At 39.1% G+C, this 21,744-nt stretch overlaps 1 protein-coding gene across 1 annotated transcript in view; it reads right to left on the bottom strand.

The window, feature by feature from the left end:
* Positions 1 to 3,907: 3,907 nt before the first annotated feature.
* Positions 3,908 to 21,744, bottom strand: part of LOC124372023 (tight junction-associated protein 1-like) — a 40,230-nt gene continuing 22,393 nt past the window's right edge. The window contains 3 exon segments of the mRNA XM_046830397.1: positions 3,908 to 3,981; positions 6,120 to 6,216; positions 6,218 to 6,295. Coding sequence (XP_046686353.1) covers positions 3,908 to 3,981; positions 6,120 to 6,216; positions 6,218 to 6,295 — 249 coding nt within the window.

The raw sequence follows: 21,744 nt of genomic DNA, 5'->3' as shown, positions 1-21,744 counted from the left end.
AATTAATTTTTTTTGAAGGTTTTACGGCAAAATAGGCCATTCTAATACATAAGATTGCAATGTTTGCCAACGCACAAAATAAACACAGGTTCTTTCAAGATTTTTTATTTATATTTATGTAAAATTACCTCTGATAAATACAACTTTAAAACTTTTACATAAAAATACATTTCTATGGTTTTTGCTCTGATTTTGCAGATGTATCTGCAAAACAGTCGGCTACAAACAAGGTCTTCAGCGGATTAAAATCCGCATTCGTCCGCAAAGAGAAAAGTTTAATTCTCATTGTAAACATTTTCATACTAATTTTGCAGAATTTTAAAAACTGAATTTGCCACTATCACATTTGTGTGATTTAAGGAGTTTAAAACAAGTACTGAGCTGACAAATGTAAAGCGCAAAAAGTGTGTACAAACAAATACAAAATACCTGAATGTTTTGTAAACTGTTTTTAATTTTTACTTTCTAATTGATTCTGCCGTTCTTTAATAAACCAGTTTTGTTAAACACATGCTTTTGCCAAAAGAAAAAATTTGCAAAGTCCCGATACCAATAAAGCTCCTTGGAGCTAGCTGAAAGTCATGGAGGAAATGCAGAGTTCATTAGTGTAAAATGAGTAACATATTATTGTGACTTTCGTTGGTTGTCCCCAGATACCACCATCTGTATACATTACATTAATATAATTGGACATGTAAAAGGAGAAACTAGATGCCCAAAGTTAACAGTACAAAATATAGTGGCAGTTATGGTTTTGCTAGGAAATTTGCAAAAGTTTAGCTACACAAAGTGTCTTAAATTTGTAAGGTGATTACATTTATTAGTATTTATAAATCAAAATTTAAAATGTTGCATTGAAATTTATATCTTAATTTTATTTCACGACAACACTGAATATACTTCACTTGCTGAACAGCTCTTGTAAAACATAACTCATAGGTTGAATAGCAGAGGAACCACTTTGAACCTTTGAATGGCAGTCGTTTTAAAATAAAAACTACCCACTAATCACAACACCTGTTTTTTTACAAATTGATGCTCATTAAAAAACAAGATTCTCACTCTGTGAGTAGGGCATCTTAACAGAACGTTCAATAAAATGTTGTATGTGACAACGGAATTGTTATATCTGCGTTTCTGTGTACGTAGAGGGTCTCTCTTCGGTTGACGAGTTGCTAGACCCAGAGCGGAGAGCGAGGGGAGTGTACTAGAGCATACCGGGCGACTCTTGTACAGTACAGGAGTGTATGAAGAGTTCACCATCATTGTCCAGGAGGATGTTACTGCTGCCCGCCTGTAGGCGCACAGAACAGTGCCTTGGACCTCGCGGTCTGTCCGGCTCACTCTCAATCACTTGTGGTCCAGATTTACTAGAACACCCTCGCGCACACAGGCTGTCCTTCTCTGCTCTTTCCCACCCTCTCCGTCCCAGGCGCTCAGCCGCAAGTGTTGTAAAGTCACAGGACTTGTCCGGGGGCTTTCCCTCGCACCGACATGGGACTCGAACTCCGGCCCACCAGCCCTTGTTCCTCCTTACTCTGTCCCGTCCCTGTGTTCAGACACTTGTCACATGTCTCTACTGCGATAGTCTGCGTTGAAAACATGTTGCGTCACACCTAATATCAACTCATCTAATTGATTATCTGTCCAACTTAATTCACTAGGTAATAAATACCGATATTTCCCACCAATTCTATTAAGAATGTAGATATTCTCAATTTGTTCTTAAAAGAATTTTGTATCTAAGATTTGAAAAATATTTACTGTCTTTATGGGATAAACTGCGTAACATTATAATTCTTTAAAGAATCATTTTATATTGTGCTTCCAAATATATTTGAAGTTAAATACTACTATTTGGACTACCGAAAACACTTCAATTCTAATCAACTATAATGAACTCAAGTATTTAGAGTAAATGTTGATTTACTTAAATCATACAGTCATGTGCAAATTAATCTGAACAAAACCAATTTCAGTTAAAAACAAACATTTATTAGGCTAATTACATAAGTTTTCACATTATACATACATTTAATACTTAATGTGGCCTCCTTTTGCTTGTATTAACATTTCAAGTCTTTTTGGCATTGAATCGACCAGTTTCTTGCACATTTCTTGAATTTCAAGGTCATGAAACCAAACCTGACTCAGGGCTGAAATCATCTTTTCTTTAGTTGTGCAGTAATAAACATCCTTTTTTCTTAATCTTATTCTTACAAATGGACCAGAGATTTTCTATTGTATTGACATCAAGCGAGTTTCCAGGCCATTTCCAAGCACAAAATACCCTGTTCATCCATGAATTTTGTAACTGCCTTGGATGCGTGACAGGGTGCAAGATCTTGTGAAACACAGGATATTTTACGTGATAGTCAGCTTCTAGTTTTTTAAGTTCAGGACTCACTCTGCTTTGTAGAATAGGAATATTTTTCTCACTGTTCATCATTCCAGATATTTGGTACCAAAGGCCCTAAGCCGAAAAACAACCCCAAAACATTTTTTTAAACTGAGTGTTTTACAGTTTTTTGCAAATGTTTTCGGTGACACATAAGTTCATTATCTGTTCATTATAGGTTCATTATCTGAACCTTCTTACATGGGACAACTTCCTACCTTGGACTTCAAAATGACTCTCGTCAGAAAATAAAACCTTCCTCCAATTCTCAACTTTAAAAATTTGTACTTTTTGGCCCAAGCTAAGCGTTTTTTTCATCATAGCGGCTGTTAATAGTTGTTTTTTCCTTGGCCTGCTGGCTTTTCTGTTAACGGCCCAAAAGACGTCTTCTGACTGTTGAGTCATGAATATGAAACCCAGCATCTTCTAAGTCTTATTTAAGATCAAAACTGATTTTTTCAGGGTGAAGTTTACTATTTCTTAACAAAATTGCATCATCTTTGGTTTGTAGTTTTTTCTTTTTCTTCCCACAAAACCCTTTTCTTTTAGGAGATATTGATCCGGTTACGTTTTTTAACTTAATAATATTATTTACAGAGCCCAAACTAACACCATATTGTTCAGCAATCTGTCTTTGAGTCAAAGAAGTGTGTTCATGCAGTGTTACAATCTTGCTTCTTTTCCTAGGAGTTTAGATCCATAATAAACTAATATCGAAAATAACCCAAGAACTCAGCAAAATAATCGGAAGGTTAAAAAAATGACGACACAAAGACAGTAATATCACTTAACCATGTGCAAACATAAACATAACCTCAAAAAGTGTTGTAGTGATGTAGAAACAATGAATCACATGTACAAAAGAAATAACACCACATCTGCAGGTTGGCCAACGCCGAAAATCCAAATTTACCTCTGTTCAGATTAATTTGCACATAACTGTAGCTTTTATTTTAGCCCTACAGGTTGTAAAGAGTTCTGGGCCAGAAATATTGCCAATTTAATAGGGCCCAGCCTTAACTTGCAAATGGAGCTTGGTAAAAAACACATAAGTTATAGTGACACTGATATTTCACAAATACCTACCTCAGAGAAAAATAAGAGAATTAAAGTTATCATATAAGGGTCAAATGTATCTTTTCTCTCAGCTGCAAGAGTATTGAAACAACATGGGAAAGAAGGGGGAAAGTTACTCTTCATTATATGCAAATATTGCTTGCAGCAATCCCTAAAGTACAATGGTGTTTAAAATGGACGCACAAATAATGACTTTCCACAATGTAAATTGATTATGTCACTGTAATCCGCCTCAGATATTACTGTACTACAAAAGTTTGCAAGACTTTTATCTCATTGCCCTATGTCACTTAGTATACATTAAATTCAAGCTTACATTCAAATCCCTTTAACAGTACTAATATTTATTACAATCGCTTACCTATTATGGGACACGTACAACTCTCACAATGTCGTGTCTGCGCACGCTCCTTCTCCCTCTCCTCCAGCACCTTAGCCATGATAGCAGCGGAAAACAATATCCAGGGTACCTTGCTTGCAGTGCTTCTCATCCGGTTGCTCTTTCTCTGTACCACAATTACATCACATTTCATAAACTTGATGTACAATTGTAACACTTTGGGTGATACTCTAATGTGTTTCACTAAGATGTTAGTAATTTTTTCAATTCACTTTTATTTATACTCCTTGTCAGTATTACGAAAGAAAATGCTCAGTTAGTAATTTTTCAATTCACTTTTATTTATACTCCTTGTCAGTATTACGAAAGAAAATGCTCAGAGTTTAAATAATTTTTACGTTTTGTGACTTTTACACTGAATTATCATTACCCTTGTCCCTATGCCTCATGTATCACCCTTGAAGTCAACAGATAAAAGAGCAAGTGATGAGGGTCAAAAGTGGACTCTGTTTTGAAGTCAACAGATAAAAGAACAAAGTGATGAGGGTCAAAAGTGGACTCTGTCAATATCAATAATGAAATCTCGTTTTAGTTTCAAAGAGCGATTTAGTTGGTAATAAAAAATTCCTTTTCAACTCAACATATATCTACAATACAGTTTTCTTCTTACATTGTCAGCCACATTATCACAATATCAACGGATTGACAATAGCAGCAGGCTTTGGGTAACCTAACCTAAACAAACTAGATGTGTAACAGTCTCTAAACTGTAAGTAAATCAGCTGGTTGCATAGAATTGGACATATACCTCAGTCAGCAAACAGTGGAGAAATCAGCCCTTTTTGGGGAAAATTACAAGTTGCAGACAACAGAGGAAACAGATTTTTGGCCCTAAGGTTATCTGGACTCTTGATGGATGAGTTTTGTACAGCGTTTCCACGCCGCCAGTTAACAATTCCTTCCAAATTAACTGATACTTCAATTATTGATACGTTACCTTGTTAGTGTTTAAATAAAACACTTTTTATAGTATACAAGCAGCTCCAAATATTTTTTTCATTAGTGCATTCTCTTCACATTATCTTAAATATTATATACAAGAAACCGTTTTTTTTTTCCACCTCTGATCTTACACCATGGACATCAAGACACGGTGTGCGCAGTTGTCAATTGCGCATCTTTCCCGCTACAACATCAGTCACTGACGAGTTCACTGCACAAGTTTGTGCACAAGAGAGCCCACCTTAACAGTGGTTGGTATGCATAGAAGTTGATAGGATCTGTGTAAATAAAGAAAACACCAGCTTTGCATTTTTACCTTTACTATTAAATAAGACCGCTTGATTTGTGTTATAAACAATAATAATAATTTAATCCTTGAAATATAGTCTGTTTTAAAATACTTTGATAAAAGTTTGTTTTTCACTGAAAATATGCTAAAATAAATACAAGTTGAGACGTAAATCAGGTAAAAAAATTGAATGGAAAGGAATGTTGTCTCATATAATTTCATGATACGTGACTCTCCTGTTGATGAATATATTACCTGTAAATGATAGGGCAGTTTTTTCAAACATGTAAGTACATAAAAAAATATTTTACACTGTACAGTACTAATTAAAGTTATGCTTATTGTACTTCAAAATGTTCAGAAATAAATATAGAAAGTGATTATAAAAGAATAAAAATCAATCATATGAGCTCTTTATTCAAAAGTTATTTAGTTCCATCTCAAAATATGTTTGGACAAAACCCTCATTGGCATGCAAAATGTATAACCATTTTGTACAGTACATGCTAAAAAAGCACAAAACAATATTATGGCATAAAAATACTTAGAGCACTGTGACAGTACAACAAAATATACATACCATATTAAGTTCTACATTGGAACAGACTATTTGGTAGGAGAAAATGAACATTTTACTAAAATGAGCGATAATCTGTTATTCAGTGACATACAGGGAGTTAAGTGGTTTATTAGGTCAAAGTGAAATTGAAGCTCTGGATTCTCCTCAAGATTATCCTGCATTGGAAGACTCCTCCTCTGGAAATGAAATGTATTCCAGATTTATATGAACTAGACCCTTCTGATCAGGAAACAGACAATATTCCTGGACCAAGTAATAGACAATGAACACAATATAGGCCTAGAGCAATCTAGTAATTCCAGTTAGAAATTTAAAACTTTGCACACAAACTATTGGTGTATATATTAATATTGTATTCTAATAGTACTAAATCATGCAAATAGTAATACAAATGGTGTGTTAACTATGCACCAATGATTGTATGTAAGCTTACCCAAGCCTGACGGACTCTTGTTCACAGAGTAGACCATGGCAGTAGGAGGAAAGGTGGGGATGGGCACTTTGATGGTCTTCATCTCAGTCTTGCTCTGAAATGTTTCCGTTACCGTCAGGTATCCGACGCTTGCTACTTACGTAGCTCCTTACCTTCTGCTGCATGTCGTGAGGAAGCTGGAAACAGCCAATCGTGGAGAATGATGCAAACGTAAAGAAATCTTTGATGCAAATATATTGGAATTTTAATAATCTGTGACAGAGAAAATACAAGTTTACACTCTGTCTCCACAATAGGTAAATATAGGCTACAGTATAATATGCACCCACCACCACAATCAAATCATGATTATCAATTAGAAATATCGAAACTATTGAATACAACATTTGACTTATATATATTCATAATTAATCATTGCCCAGCTGTTTTTAATTTCATTTTACGTACTGAGTAGCCTAGTGATTACTGCAAGAAGAATGTTGATGAACTGGTGGTGCAATTAATTATTGTGTCAAAATGTATTTTGAATATTGACCAATGTTTTAAATGGTTACAAGATCTTGCTCTTTTAAATCTGAAGTGCCCCCAAGTTTGTAGTGAGGAGATGAAAACTAGAAATATAGGTGACAAACAAATACGACATTGCAAAAAAATGCACTTGAGAAAAGTTTTTTGAACATTCTAAATTTGGTATTACAGATATAATGGAAATCATGTACTCAAATCAAATCAAAATCATTTCTTTATTGCTTTTAGACAATATATAACATTGTATAGCAGTCGTCATATATTCAAACAGCAAATACTCTACACACTCACACACAGTCAGACTTACATTTCACTCATTCACACTAATTCACACTATCTTTGGATCCAGATTTTAAATTTTGGTAATTTAAGATATTTTTAGATATCCCAGCGACTCATCATAAACTCCTCTAGCGAATAAAATGCTTTTGACACCAACAGGCATTTGAGACGAGTTTTGAATTGGATTTGATTAGTTTGCATTTTTTACACTTTTCAGGGAGCTTGTTGATTAAGCCGACGCCAACCTGATGCGGTAAATGCTGAGATACCGCCAGTCTATGACTATGGACTCTAAAGTTGTCCCTGGCTCTAGTCTCATACTGATGAAAGTCCCTGCCCCGGACTAAAGTGCACTTCGATTGACAGTACAGGATCACATGAAACATATAGAGACAGGGCAATGTCAGCAAACCCAGCTCCCTAAAAGAGTCCCTACACGACTCTCTGTAATTCAACTTTGCAATAATTCTAATTGCCTTTTTTTGAAGCCTGAAAACGCGTTCCATCTTGTGTTTGGCACAGCCCCCCCACAGTCTCAAGCCATACGCAAAGTGCGGATATATGAGACCGAAATATGCCGTCATTAAGACTTCAGGGGAACAGTATTTAGCTAGGCTTCGCAAGGCAAATATGCCAGAAGTAATTCTAGCACATATATTGTTAACGTGGTCGTCCCAGGTCAGACCTTGATCAATGTACATCCCCAGGAATTTTGTGGATCCAGTTTTCCTCTAAAAGGACATCGTCCACAAATACAGCAGGTTGCCTTGCAAATTCCCTTGGTCTTAGGCAGAAATTGATGACATTTGATTTTGATTGGTTTGTTTTCAAATTCCTGTCAGTAAAATACTGAATGCATGAAGTCAGTTCCACAAATGACGTGATTTCCAAATCTTGTGTAGTTTTTCCTTTGAAGCAAAGAGTCGTGTCGTCGGCATACTGAATCAGGTCACCATGCTGGATCACTGAGTTAAGTCTACAGACGTAAACTAAAAAAAGAATAGGCCCAAGAATAGAACCCTGAGGGACACTGTGGGCTATTTTAATTTTACTAGAGATGACATTCGAAATCTGCACGCATTGATCTCGATTCTTAAGATAAGAAGCAAGGCACGCGTTTGGCAGACCCCGAACGCCACATTTTTGTAACTGGTGCAACAGTGTTTCATGATGCACACAGTCAAATGCTTTGGATAGGTCAAGAAATATGCTGAGCACTTGTTCTCGCCTTTCCAAGCCATCAACAACATTGTTCAAAAGACTGTTTACAGCGTCAATTGTTGATCTTTTTTTTCCTGAAGCCAAATTGTTCAGGATTTAGAATTTCATTGCTTTCTAGAAAGCTTTCAAGTCTTTCACAGAAAACCTTTTCAAAAATTTTGCTGAATACTGGAAGAATTGAAATTGGACGATAATTGCTGGTTTTGCAAGGATCGTCTTTTTTTAAAAATCGGTATAACTTTAGCTGTTTTCAGTAGACATGGAAAAGTTGCAGATTCAAATGAAAAAATTTATCAATTTTGTGAGTGGCCTCAAAATGTACCTAAAGCAACGTTTGAGTAACCAAACTGACATCCCGTTAGCGTCACACAATACCACGATTTTCTTTGAATGTAACCCCTGTACGACACGAGCTAACTCCTCCACACACACAGGGGCCAGAGCCATGGATGCAACCGGTTCCCTAACACCAATTTCATGATATCGAGGTTCTGAAATTGACGAATCAGTTGACGCCACAGAAGAAAAATAATTATTAAACTCGTTGGCAACCTGCAACTGATCATCAATTACGCGTTCATTAATTTTGATTGATATAGACTGATATAGACTTTTGTACTATATTAGTTGAAACCAAACTATGACTTTTTAATTAATTAATGTAGTTTCGACAGCAACAGTACCTGCAGGAATACCATTTCAAATTTGCTAAAGTAATCGTAAGTACTATGCTGCTCAAACATAGTTTTAAATAAAATTTATTTATTTAAAAAAATATAAAACAAAAACATTTAATTTACATACAAATTATAGCTTCACTATAACACAATTTTAAGAGCATAAAATGTAATTCAGTTCGATATTGCTCCAAATTAATTAAAAATAAAATCATGTGTTTGATATTTGACTAACAGTAGCAAGTACAATATCGATGTAGTGTGCTCTTTGTATCACAAGGAATCAGACATGTTTATCTTTTAAAATAGTAACAAGTAAGTTAATTTTATCTAAGCAAAGCAAGGAAGAGGGGAACTAGGCTACTATGTTATGCGGACGACCTAGTGCTTATGATCAAAGGAAAAAACAAAGGCATGCTGGAACGCCTAATACAAAAAGAACTAATCCTCATAAGCAAGTGGTGTCATGGGGAAGGTCTACGGATCAAACCCATCTAAAAACATATATAATTACCTTTACCAGGAAAAGAAAGTTCCAGCTAACACAATCTGTTCTGGAGGGAATCAGCATCAACCAAACAAAAGTAAAATACCTGGGTTTAATGCTGGATGAAAAGCTCACTCTGAACTCCCATATTGAAAACAGGATATCCAAAGCAACAATGGCCCTTGGGGCCTGTAAGAGACTTTTTGGATTTAAATGGGGACTTAAACCCAAAATGATATGCTGCTCACATATGCTGCCTTAGTGTGGTGGCCGAAAGTAGAACAAACAACAGCTGCTAAAAGGCTACAGAGTCTTCAAAGGCTAGCTTGCTTAAGCATCACGGGAGCGATGAGCTCCTGTCCAACACTAGCAATTGAAGCGGTCCTGGGATACAATCCTCTGGGGCAGGAGGTGGTGAGAACAGCCGCTCTAAGTGCAATGAAGCTTCTAGGAACAAAGGTAATAAATGCTACCTCCTTAGAAGGCCACATGAAGATATTGCAAAAATATCCTGAGGCTGAAACGCTAACCAAAGTGTCAGACGCAGTGGTTAAGAAATACTCCTTTGACAAACCATATATGGTCTCTATCGGAAGTAGGGAGAAATGGATGAAAAAGGAGGCCTACCCTACAAAAGGAGTCCTGAAGTTTTACACAGATGGTTTCACGCCTTGACTTTAGGGCAGGATACGGAATACACAGACCTGGAGTCGACATGGCTGTGCCCTTAGGAAGACATGCCACGGTTTTTCAGGTGGAGGTCATGGCAATAGACTTATGTTCCAGAAGACTAATACAAATGAGGACAAAAGGATTAAAATACCTAATACTTTCTGATAGTCAGGCTGCACTGAAGGCACTTAATACCTGTTCGTTTGATTCGAAAGCGGTCTGGGAATGTAAGAATGCTCTAGCAGAGCTGGCAATGAATAACAGAGTAACACTTGGTTGGGTACCGGGTCATGAAGGCATTAATGGAAATGAAAAAGCATACATCCTTGCCAAAAAGGGAGCGGAATCCACAATGGTGGGGCCTGAGCCAGGTTGTGGGATAAGCCATTAAAGCTCTGGTCAAAGATTGGGAAAAGAGGATAAGACACAATAATTGGAGTAGAGCCTCAGGATTAAGACTATCCAAATTGTTTATCTCTCCTAACGTTAAAGGGTGGACAGCTCTCTTAGACCAGAATAAGGAGGATATAAGACTGATATTAGGAATGTTGACAGGACATGGCCCTCTAAGGAAGCACCTTATGAAGGTACGCCTTAGCCAGAGTAACGAGTGTAGACTCTGTGAAGAGGAGGAGGAGTCAGCAGAGCACATTTGGTTAGATTGTCCTGCCATCGTAGAAACTCGGAAAAGATACCTGGGAGCATATCAATTTTACATTGTTTTGTTTGTAACATTTTATAGATAATGAGAGCATAGATTGTTTTTTTTTAATAATTTATTGTTAATATATTCATTTTTAAGATTTATAACCAGCAGTACTATATTGCAATTTAAAATACCTATTAACCCTGGAACTGGTGGTCATATTTCTCTCAGTGGCAGAGTGTTTTTGTACTTCATACATTGCCTCATATTTATTTTATTATTACATGTTTACTGTAAAGTACCTATGTCATATTATATATTTCTTTATTCAGCATTGTTCAAGGAACTTTTTTCATATAATATAATTAAAACAAAAAATACCCTTACTATAACTCTTCATGAAAAAAAATTTTTTTGTAGAAAAAAGAAAAGTTAGTTCAAAGTTTTTGATTTGTAAAATTGTTGTTGTTAGTGATATGCAAAATCCAAAATATAGAAAAGGAAGAGCATTTAATTCTGAGTAAAAATAAAACAACACATAGTTTATAAGGTATTTATTTTTACATGTGGTAAATGATACAAAAATCATACACTGACATTCGAAAGTGCTTCTACCAACAAAAGTAAGAACTTCAAAGCCCACTTGGATTTGTACAATCTTGTAACTATTAGTTTATATTAATTTTCTTTTTTTTCTTTTTTATTATATATTTTTTAATTATGTTCTGTTTGAATGTCTAAATCGGAATCCTCATCGTTGCTTATTTCATGTTCAACTAGTTCTCGAATGTCACTTGAACGATCACGGAAATTACGATCCATTATGTAAACACGAACAAAAGATTTACTATTATTGTATTATATATGTGACGGCCCATTAAGAAAGCCCCTGACCATTTGACACTGTGAGGTCAATATTATTATTGACCAGTGAAGTACTACAGTATTTATATTGTAGTATTACCAACCAACGATTCTTCATTGTTCCTAACAGTAAAATGTAAGTACTATTACTTACAAAATATCTACCGTCACCTAAATTATTAAAAGGAAATAAGGAACAGTGATTATTATATATTTATTTAGTAAGATATAAGTCCAAGTAATAGTTGCTCGGAATATTCTAGTTGATCTCAACTGAGTTGTTAAGCGGAAGTAGCCCGATACCCGTGGCAGCTTTAGCTGCAGCTGGCTGAGGAATTTGCTGATTCTGCTGACTCCAGCCTGTGTCTGGCCAAGTTGTGTCGTTTTCTAGACTCTGTTACGCCCAAGTAAATCGTTTGGGAGCAGCACCGTACGGAGTCTAGTCCGCCATTTTAACAAAAATTTGTAGCGAAAAAGTACGTGCGTGGGGTGAGTTGATCGCCGGTACTCGCACGTAACGCGTCGCTCCGTGTTTGCCCTTCCCTCTAAAATCTTAAATTCGTAACCTACTGTTTCGCTGATGAGTGATTAATATATTTTAAAATTACAGTTTAGGGAATGTGAATAGTATTGTAATAATTATTAATGTGAAAGGTTAAATTAAAATCAGATTTTTGCGGCCAACAGTTTTCTGATTATCTAATTCCCAAGTCCCGTCCCGTCCGTTACAAGTGGTGTCAGGTGTGAAGGTGCGGTTCAAAAGTCCGTGATTGAATTGTTTCCACGTTTCTGCGAGTCCTACGGAGCTGAGAAACCCTGTGGAGATGGGACTGCGGATCATCAGCGATTCCAGTAAGTAAAAATAATCTATTACGCTTAACCTAAGCTAGCAATAATAATCAGCTAGCAGATTAATTAATAGTTCTTCTATTCAAAATTTATTTTGTATATTTTTAGAGGAAGGGCACAGATATTAATCAATTAGTTGAAATTTGAAAATAATCTGGTAATATATTATCGATTTAAATTAAAGCATATTTGGAAGACGTATTTAAATTTAATAGTGATGCATTGATCTAGGCATCAGTTCAGGCTATCATAAAGGCAGTGAAGCCTAACAGTCCACGTTAACTGCTACTTATTCTTAGTTAACAGTATTCTAATTATAACTTAACCTGTTTAACATACAATAGAAGCTTTTAAACTAACCTAGTATTAGTATAAACTAATATTAGAATAACCATACCTAGTGTGTTAAAGTGCGTTGGAAGCCGTCTGGGCGTCATTGAAAATGGCTGATAATTAATTATAATTGATTGATTGAATTTAATGTCAAATTAAAATAAATAGAATAATAATAACTTGAGACATCGACTCTGAAAAATATAGAGTCGCATTGTGGCTAATTTTCCATGTCAGGTCAAAAGACGCCAGCGCATTTGACATACTATAAAAATTAACTAATTATTGATTATTTATTATTATTATTGATTGATAGTATGAACTTACAACACAAGTAGTAGAATCAAAGCAAAATTAGAATTGAACGGTTACCGATTCAATAAGTGATAACTAGCTATTCTATGATAATTTCGGGATTTAATTCGATATTTTGAGCTAAGGACTTAGTCGAAATTTTTGGACTTTACTGATTACGGTAGGGTGCCTATGGCGGTGTGAGGAATAGCTTAGTGACTAATTCAATATTAAAACTTGTTATTGACTAAAAAGTTTATTCATAAATCAGGAACTAAATTTATCGACTTTTAAATTAAAAATATTAAACGCTACGTGGACTTAGGCGTATAACTGTGATGATTAGTTAGACATTTGAAGAGATATTGCGTGAGGGTATGATTTAATGACGAGTAATTAAAAAAAAAAATTAATTGATTAATTGAACGTGACAATTTTTGAAATTATTTGAAGAGTTGAGTTAGTGTATGGAATTTTCATTTCCCCTTTGGAATTTAGTATTGGCATACACTATGAACGCGTATCTCTTGAAAAAGGAAGAGAATCAATATGAATTGAAAATCCGAGGACAGCCTACTTCCGGTACGGCTGAGGATTTAAGAAAACGGCTGACGAAGTGTGTTAAGGCAGGTACGCCTATTGATCAGGCTGTCTTAGCTTCCTTAAATGTAGATGAGGAACTGGAGGCCTGTGAAGATAAATATAAGTCATTGGCTGCCTCCGCGAATGAATATGAGGGGGACTATACAGACACTGAAGGTCAGCGTCTTCAAGCCAGGATGTGGCATAACTATTTAAGGGCGGGACGTATACCAATAGGCGCATTGGGTGACAAAAGTATCGCAAAACGTCATGAGGTGTTAATGGATAAGACCAAAGAACTGTGTGACGCGGCCGAAGCCAAGAAAGACGCGGCAAACGCCGAAGCTGAAAATTCAACAGCCGAGCAGACCCCGCGGCCCAAAAATGCGGATGTGCACTCGCCTCCAGAGGCAACAAGCCACATCACTGTCGGTGCACTTGCTCGACAAATAGATTCAACCATCGCGATCACACCGCAACAAAATTTTAACTTAACGTCATCCGCACATAGTAGAGGAGTGCCTGTGTATAAATGGGGCTTACAATTTGACGGCCAATCACAGAGCGTAGGGGCGTTTCTGCAGAGAGCAGAAGAACTGCGCAGAGCTCGAGGGGTCACCACAACCGAACTGTTTGATTCGGCAGTGGATTTGTTCACGGGACCTGCCCTAACGTGGTATCGATCCACGATAGGCCGTCTCAAGAACTGGGAACAGCTGTGTAGGGATATGGAACTGGTCTTCCAACATCCTGACCATGACATATACCTACAGCAAGAGATATTCAATCGAGTTCAAGCCGAAACGGAACCCATTGACTTATTTATCGCTGCGATGGAGGGGTTGTACAGTCGCCTGTCAACACCCGTAGTGGAAGAAGTAAAGCTTAGGCAAATATTGCATAACTTACATCCCCAGCTGCAAGACCGGCTTGCTCTTTTTGATGTTACCTCTCTTGAACAACTGAGAGTGATGGGTAGAAAGGCAGAAGCGGGACGCTTGAGGTCCGTCACCACGCGTGCGGTAAACATCTAACGTGGGTGTACTCGAGCCAGACTTAGCATATCCTCCTCCTCCTCGCGGGCCGACTCGGGGCAATGCCCGTCCCACGCCTGAACGCAAGGTGTTCCAGGCAGCCAATACCTCAGATATTACATGTTTTAATTGTCATATGAAAGGCCACATCTCTCGGGACTGCAGGAATAAAAGAGAGGACCGCTCTAGTCGAATAACGTGCTGGCGTTGCAACAAGGCAGGCCACATACAGAAAGATTGTAGAGTTCGACTAGACTCTAAAAGACCTCATTCGGGAAACGGGAGCGGGGTAAGTGGATCCACCGACACGAAGCCCCGAATTAAAGGAAGCTGTTTCGCAGCTACCTACTAAGGTGAACCTAAATATGTGTACGACTCGTAAGAACTGCACTACTGAGAAGCAGGTCAGGACCGTCCCCGAGATTCGAGATGTGGTAGATGAACTTGTAGCCATCGGTAAGATAGAAGATGCAGAGGGAAAGGTCCTAATTGACACTGGAGCGCAGGTTTCCCTCGTAAAAAGAGGAGCCTCATCCGCTGAGCTCACCAAACCAGACGTAATTTTGAAAGGTATTTCTGGTAGGACATTGAAAACTTACGGGCGACAAGAGTTGACTTTAAAAATGAAACCGGGCGTTGAAGTGGTAGGAAATTTTGTGGTTGGGAACCTCCCTAAGGGATACCTAGCCGTACTTGGTTGCGATATTTTGGGCAAAGGAAACGGAGAAATAAATGTTGAACATGGTCTACTTCGGTTGTATGGTGGAGACATTTGGTTAAATCGGATAAAGAAAGGGGAGGCCGTGCCGGATCCTAACCGTCCCTCAGCTAGCTGTGCACCTCCAAAACAGCAACGTTATGTGTACTGCTGTAGCGATGTGAAAATTCCGCCCCGGTGTGAAAAGATTATCCAAGTGAAGACTAACCGATGTGCCACCGGTTCCGACGACTTAGAAGGAAAGGACGTTGTGATTGAACCCCCTGACTTTATCATGCACGGTGTTTATCTTGCTCGAACCCTGACAAAGGTAAAAGGAAACCGCTGTTGGGTCAAGACCGTAAACGCAAGTGCTGAGGAGTTAACTCTACCCAAGAACTTGAAGTTAGGAACGCTCGACAGAGATTTCAACCCAGTGGAGGGAGGAAATCCTGTGCGACAAAAACTACTAGTTTTAGCAGACAGTCATGGTCGTGGACTCCAGGAAATACTATCCGAAAGACTACCTAGAAATTTTGATGTAGAAGTCTTTTTCATGCCCAATGGAAAACTAAAACAAGTAACCTCGAAATTTGGTAGTACTATTGATACATTGACCGAGAACGACACGGTGATCTTGATAGGGGGAACAAACGATGTTGACAAGTGTGCGCCTTACCCGTTAACCCTGAAACAAGCATTTGAAAATTTTCCGGTGAAGTGGAAAGCGAGAGTAACTGTTCTGTCGATATTTGACCGCTATGATCAAGACCTCAAATCCGAACTTGGAGATGCCAACGGAATTCTTAAATCCATCATTCAAAATTTAGCTAAAAATAGAGATAAAATTCAACAGGGTAGGATTGAATTTCTAGACCTCAAAGGAAAATTGAGCCATAACATGTACACAAAGCACGGGTTGCATCTGAACCAACAGGGTAAAGTGAAATTGGCCACTGTTGTGCGCGACATAGCACTTCATAGCTACAAAAGGCCACAGGCAAGAGTAGGCATGGTGAGTCGTTCTGACGAGTCCGACTTAGAGGCGTGCTTGGACGAGAAGCTTAGGCATCTGCCAAGTCACGAGCGAGACCTTGTGAAGTCCACTCTCATGGGATTCAAAAATGTTCTTGCTCACAGTGAAGACCAACCTCTGGGTTGTACTTCGGCAGTGACACATGTCATACGAACCGGGAATGCAGCCCCTATTTACAAAAAAGCGTATCGCGTACCATACCATCAGAAGGCCACACTTGACGAATTAGTTAAAGATCAACTAAACAAAGGTATCATTGTTCCTAGTCAGAGCGAGTGGGCATCGCCTGTAGTACTTGTGCCTAAGAAATCTCCCGACGGTACCCCTAAATTAAGGTTTTGTGTCGACTACAGAGGACTTAATGCGGTGACCACCCCTGACGTGTACCCCCTCCCGAACATCACAGAAACACTTGACTCACTTGGCGGGTGCCAGATGTTCACGACGTTAGATCTCCGGTCTGGGTATCACCAGATTCGAGTTGACGAAGATAGCCGACCAAAAACAGCATTCAATGTCCCCGGCGGACATTATGAGTATCAGCGTATGCCATTTGGACTAAACACGGCTCCGGCCACTTTCCAAAGACTAATGGACTCAGTGTTAATGGGCTTGAAAGGTGAGAAATGCCTTGTCTACTTGGATGACATAATTTTGTTTTCCAGGGACTTGCCTTCACACCTGGAAGCCCTTCGTGAAGTGCTATCGAAATTACAAAATGTGAACCTGACAGTACAACTTAGTAAATGTAATTTTGTGGTCAATGAAGTCAGCTATCTTGGTCATGTAATCACTAAGAAAGGTGTTGAACCCGATCCTGGAAAGGTATCGGCTGTAAGGGACTTCCCTGTGCCCACTACGGTGAAGGACGTGCGCTCTTTCCTAGGTTTGGCTGGCTATTATCGGCGTTTCATTGACGGTTTTGCCACCATTGGACGTCCACTATTCGAGTTGACCAAACAGGATAGCGAATTTGTGTGGACACCAGAATGTCAGGAGGCTTTTGATCTCTTAAAGACAAAACTAATATCTGCCCCTGTGTTGATATACCCTGACTTTACCAAGCCGTTCATATTAGCGACAGACGCGAGTACTGTTGCCTTAGGAGCAGTCCTCTCACAGGAGATAGATGGCCGGGAACACCCCGTAGCGTACTGTTCTAGAACATTATTCCCAGCCGAGAAGAACTACTCGACAACCGAGCGCGAATTACTTAGTCTAGTCTGGAGTACAAAATATTTCAGATGCTACTTGTTGGGGCGTCCTTTCAAAGTAATCACCGATCACTCCGCTCTGAAGTGGATGATGTCGCTGAAGGACCCTAGCAGTAGGCTGATGAGATGGTCGTTGCGACTAGCTGAGTTTGATTTCACGGTAGAACATAAAGCCGGAAAAAAACACACTAACGCGGATGGGCTAAGTCGCGCAGTGCGAGCGGTTAAACAGGAAGTGCTCCCTGTCGTTGACCTTGAGTTAATTAGAACACGTCAACGCGAAGATCCCGTAGTTCAGGGTCTGAGACAAGCCAAGAACTTCCGGATGAGCCCGGAGAAGGTCCTGTACCGTTTGAGCTCGGGTGAAAAGAAAATTGTAGTACCAACTTCCTTAGTCCAGGAGATAATTAGGATCAATCATGATTTGCCCACAGCTGGACACGCCGCAGTGGCAAAAACACTAGACCGGGTGAAACAGAAGTTCTGGTGGAGAGGTATGGAAAGAGACGTTATGAATTACGTCAGGACATGTCGTAGCTGTAACCAACGAACGAATTACGGTAAAGCGAAAGCGCCCCTGGGTGACGTCTTCAACGAACCCCAGGAGCCCTTCGAAGTGATAGCGGCAGATATAGTTGGTCCTCTGCCCATTAGCGAATCCCGCAACGTTTATATTCTCAGTGTTATGGATCACTTTTCCAGATACTGTGAGTTTGTTCCACTGCCAGATCAGACCACCGAAAGTGTTGCTCGAGCACTAGTGCAGAGGGTGATAACCAAGTTTGGCGTGCCAAAGGCCTTAGTTACCGATCAAGGAGCTAACTTTACATCCGGCTTAATTAAAGACTTATGCAAATTTCTGCACGTTCGAAAAATCCAAACTACTGGTTTTCATCCTCAGAGTAATGGCAGACTGGAGCGGGTCCATTCCACTGTGATGAGAATGTTGAGTCATTTTGTTAACCGGAACCAGACCAATTGGGATGAATACTTGCCTTATGTCACCATGGCCTATAACTCCCAATCTCATGAGAGTACTGGGTATTCTCCGTATGAGTTAATCTTTGGTCGGAAAATGGAGGTTCCTATGGAAGCGGATCTGAAGATTACGGATGAGACAGATATATATGACAATCATATCGAAGCACTCCGGGAGAAACTACAGGAAGCTTACAAGGAAACTGCAGTGCTTAAAGCCAGAGCCCGAGGCCGTAATGAAAGTCAGTATGATAAGAAAGCTAAATCAACCGAATTCCGCGAAGGGCAGTTTGTATTATTGCATGTACCCAGTATAGGACGGCATCGTGTAAAGAAATTATCAAAACTATGGAAAGGACCATATCCCATAGTTAGAGTGGTATCACCTCTAAATGTTGTTCTTCGAATACGAAAGCGAGAGGTCGTCGTGCACGTGAACCGTATCAAACCTTATAAGGAACGTCCGCGTCCTTCGACCGCGCAGAAAGAAAAGCAAAACGAGAATAGTTCCAGTGATGAAGAGGTAGATGATAGTGGTCTGCAGAACTTAAACGGAGATGTAAAGGGTGACGATGAAACCCAAGCCCCGGTAGCAGTAGCCGGGCCTGCAAGTATCGGACGCCCAAAACGGAGTAAGAAAGAACCCGCGAGATGGGGTGACTTTGTTAGACTTTTGAAGAGCTTTGGAATAGTTGGGGAGTAGTGCTCGCTACATAGCCTGGGAAAAGGTGGATATCGAATTTGATCGTGTCACATGAAATCATAGATGTTCTGTTGTAGGCCTTTTAGGCGTTTTGTTGATCCTGGAAGGTGTCCTCTGCTTCCACCAGGGTGTCATATTCGAGAAAGAAGGGGACGTTTTACTTACAGACAGCTACTGGACTGTGGTGCTCCAGTACAACCTGACAGGAGTGGAAGAGGAAAACAGAAATCTAAGTATAATCTTGGTAAAGGTAAGAGGTCAGTATGATGAGTTTTTCCAAAATCTTCTCTCGCAAAACAACAGCTTACATACCATAGTGCATGACCTTGAAACCAGTTTCAGATACGAATATTATGGACTACAAAAGATGGTGACCGACTACGTTGGCAAAACGAGTGACTTGGTCACTCTGCTGCCGCGTACCCAAAAGAAGCGCGGTCTGTTTGATGCCGGTGGTCATGTACTAAAATTCTTGTTTGGAACTGTAATCGATAGCGATTTGGAAGTTATGAATAGTAAGATAGATGAGGCCAATATAAGGAATGACGAAATGTATCACGACACGACAGATCAATTAACTGTCTTAGATAACATGCACTCAGAAATTTTAAACCATTCGAGGGTAATAAATAAAATGATTTACATCTTGAAAGCGTATCACCAAGTGATGCATGACAACATGGCTCAAAACTCCAGAACAGAATCCCGTTTTCTCAAGTTTGTTTAATACTCTTTTCCAATACTTAAAATTAAGTTGTGCCTTGTCAGAAATTAAAGATGCCATTAACCTTGCTGTACAAAGAATGAATCAACTTCACCAAGCTGTAGAGGACTTGGCTGCAAATAGGATGACTAGCAACCTATTACCCCCTCATCAGTTCCTAGAGGTCCTGAAATCTGTAAAACAGGTTATACCACCACCTGCAAAATTATTCTTAGACGTTAAGTTAGAAAACCTCCATAGCTTCTATAAATTTGCAATAATCAAATCGTATGCTACGGAAACACAGCTTAGAGTACTCATTAAGCTCCCATTGAAAAATGATAACCAAGTGTATGAAGTTTTCAATGTAATAACTTATCCTGTTTTTGACCCTTCTCTGAAAAGATGGGTGAAGTGGGAAGTAGACGACCAAAAATTAATAGTTAGCAAGGACAGACAAACCTATACCGTTTATTCATCTGACCATTACCGAAGTGAGTGTAGTTTCGGCCCTTTAAACAGTGTGTCCTCTGTCGGAAGTATTATTTAATGTACACCAACGACCAAATTGTCCAATTGAACTTTTGCTGAAAGAGAAAATTTACGTTGTGCACTAGAAAGTTGATATCCGGCCTGAAATCCCCAGTCCTAATTAGAACTCCAACCCGATGGATCTATACTACCTCGGGTGAAGCCAAAGTAGTATTGAATTGCTTTAGACGGGATGCTGGTCTAAACGTTAGTACAACCATTCTGAAAGGGGTGGGTGAAATTCCGAATCGGGATCGATGTGACCTGATTGCAGACGGGTACAGGATGCCTGCCCGATTCTTCGGCAGCTCCTGGCACTCGAGCGATTTTGGAAAGATAACTTTTCCTGAAATAGATGGGATATATAGTAAAGAAGAAACCGAACTGTTGAATCAGGACGTGAATGATACTTTGAAGGTCCTCCAAGCATTGGATGACCAACTTGGCACTCTAAGCGTAAAGGAGTATTCTTTAGAGAGTACTTTCCAGCACCTCAGAGTCAATCGTTTTAAGCATCGTATAGTTAAGCAGGTCATATTGAGTGGATCTACGATTACTGTGTTATTAATTGTTGTTTTTATCTGTTTGAGATATCGAGTACGAGTTGCCAATCTGCTCCGTGCCAGCCTGAGAGGTAGCCGACGGCACCCCGAAGCTACCCGGACCGATGCGGAACTCAGAGACCTTGGGAAGTCGATTGTCCCAGATGAGCAGACCGTTAGAGAGAGTAACCAACCAGAACGAGAGTGCGTGCCAGGAGGATCTGGTATTATCGCATAACCGAAATCCAAGCTTGGTGTGTACTAGCCGTTACGTATGTGTCAGACGTATGAGGATCCTACGAACGTAAGTGAATTCTAATATTGTGTTGAGCTCAACCTGAATGAGGAACTTTCGACAGTGTTTCGAGATTGATGTGTCTCCGTGTGAACTTACAAGGGTCGACCCATGGTGCACTTATCATAGGCCTTGAACAGGAAAATCGAATTTTTCTAATATTGGGACCATTTTACAGGGGTTTAGTTAGTAAGTAACAAGATTTTGCCATGTTTCGTCATAGTATAAATTTGTAACATTGTAAAAAATTTAACGTTGTATTATTAATGTGTAACGAGTAGTCGTAGGGTTTCGTTGGAGGCTGGTAAGGGAGAATTTTTCATAAATTAATATTATGATCAATATCCAATGAGTGATATCTGGTGTCCACAGAAAGGTAAAGCCGGCACCCCCTTCCCCTTATACCCATTCCCATCGCTTCCCAATACTGGACTGTGGATGCCTAAAGAAAATAAAT

The sequence above is a fragment of the Homalodisca vitripennis genome, unplaced genomic scaffold (assembly GCF_021130785.1).
Source record: "Homalodisca vitripennis isolate AUS2020 unplaced genomic scaffold, UT_GWSS_2.1 ScUCBcl_2406;HRSCAF=7139, whole genome shotgun sequence".
Lineage (NCBI taxonomy): Eukaryota > Metazoa > Arthropoda > Insecta > Hemiptera > Cicadellidae > Homalodisca > Homalodisca vitripennis.
Note: the sequence above shows the minus strand (reverse complement) of the source record. Positions and strands in the feature narration are given on the sequence as shown.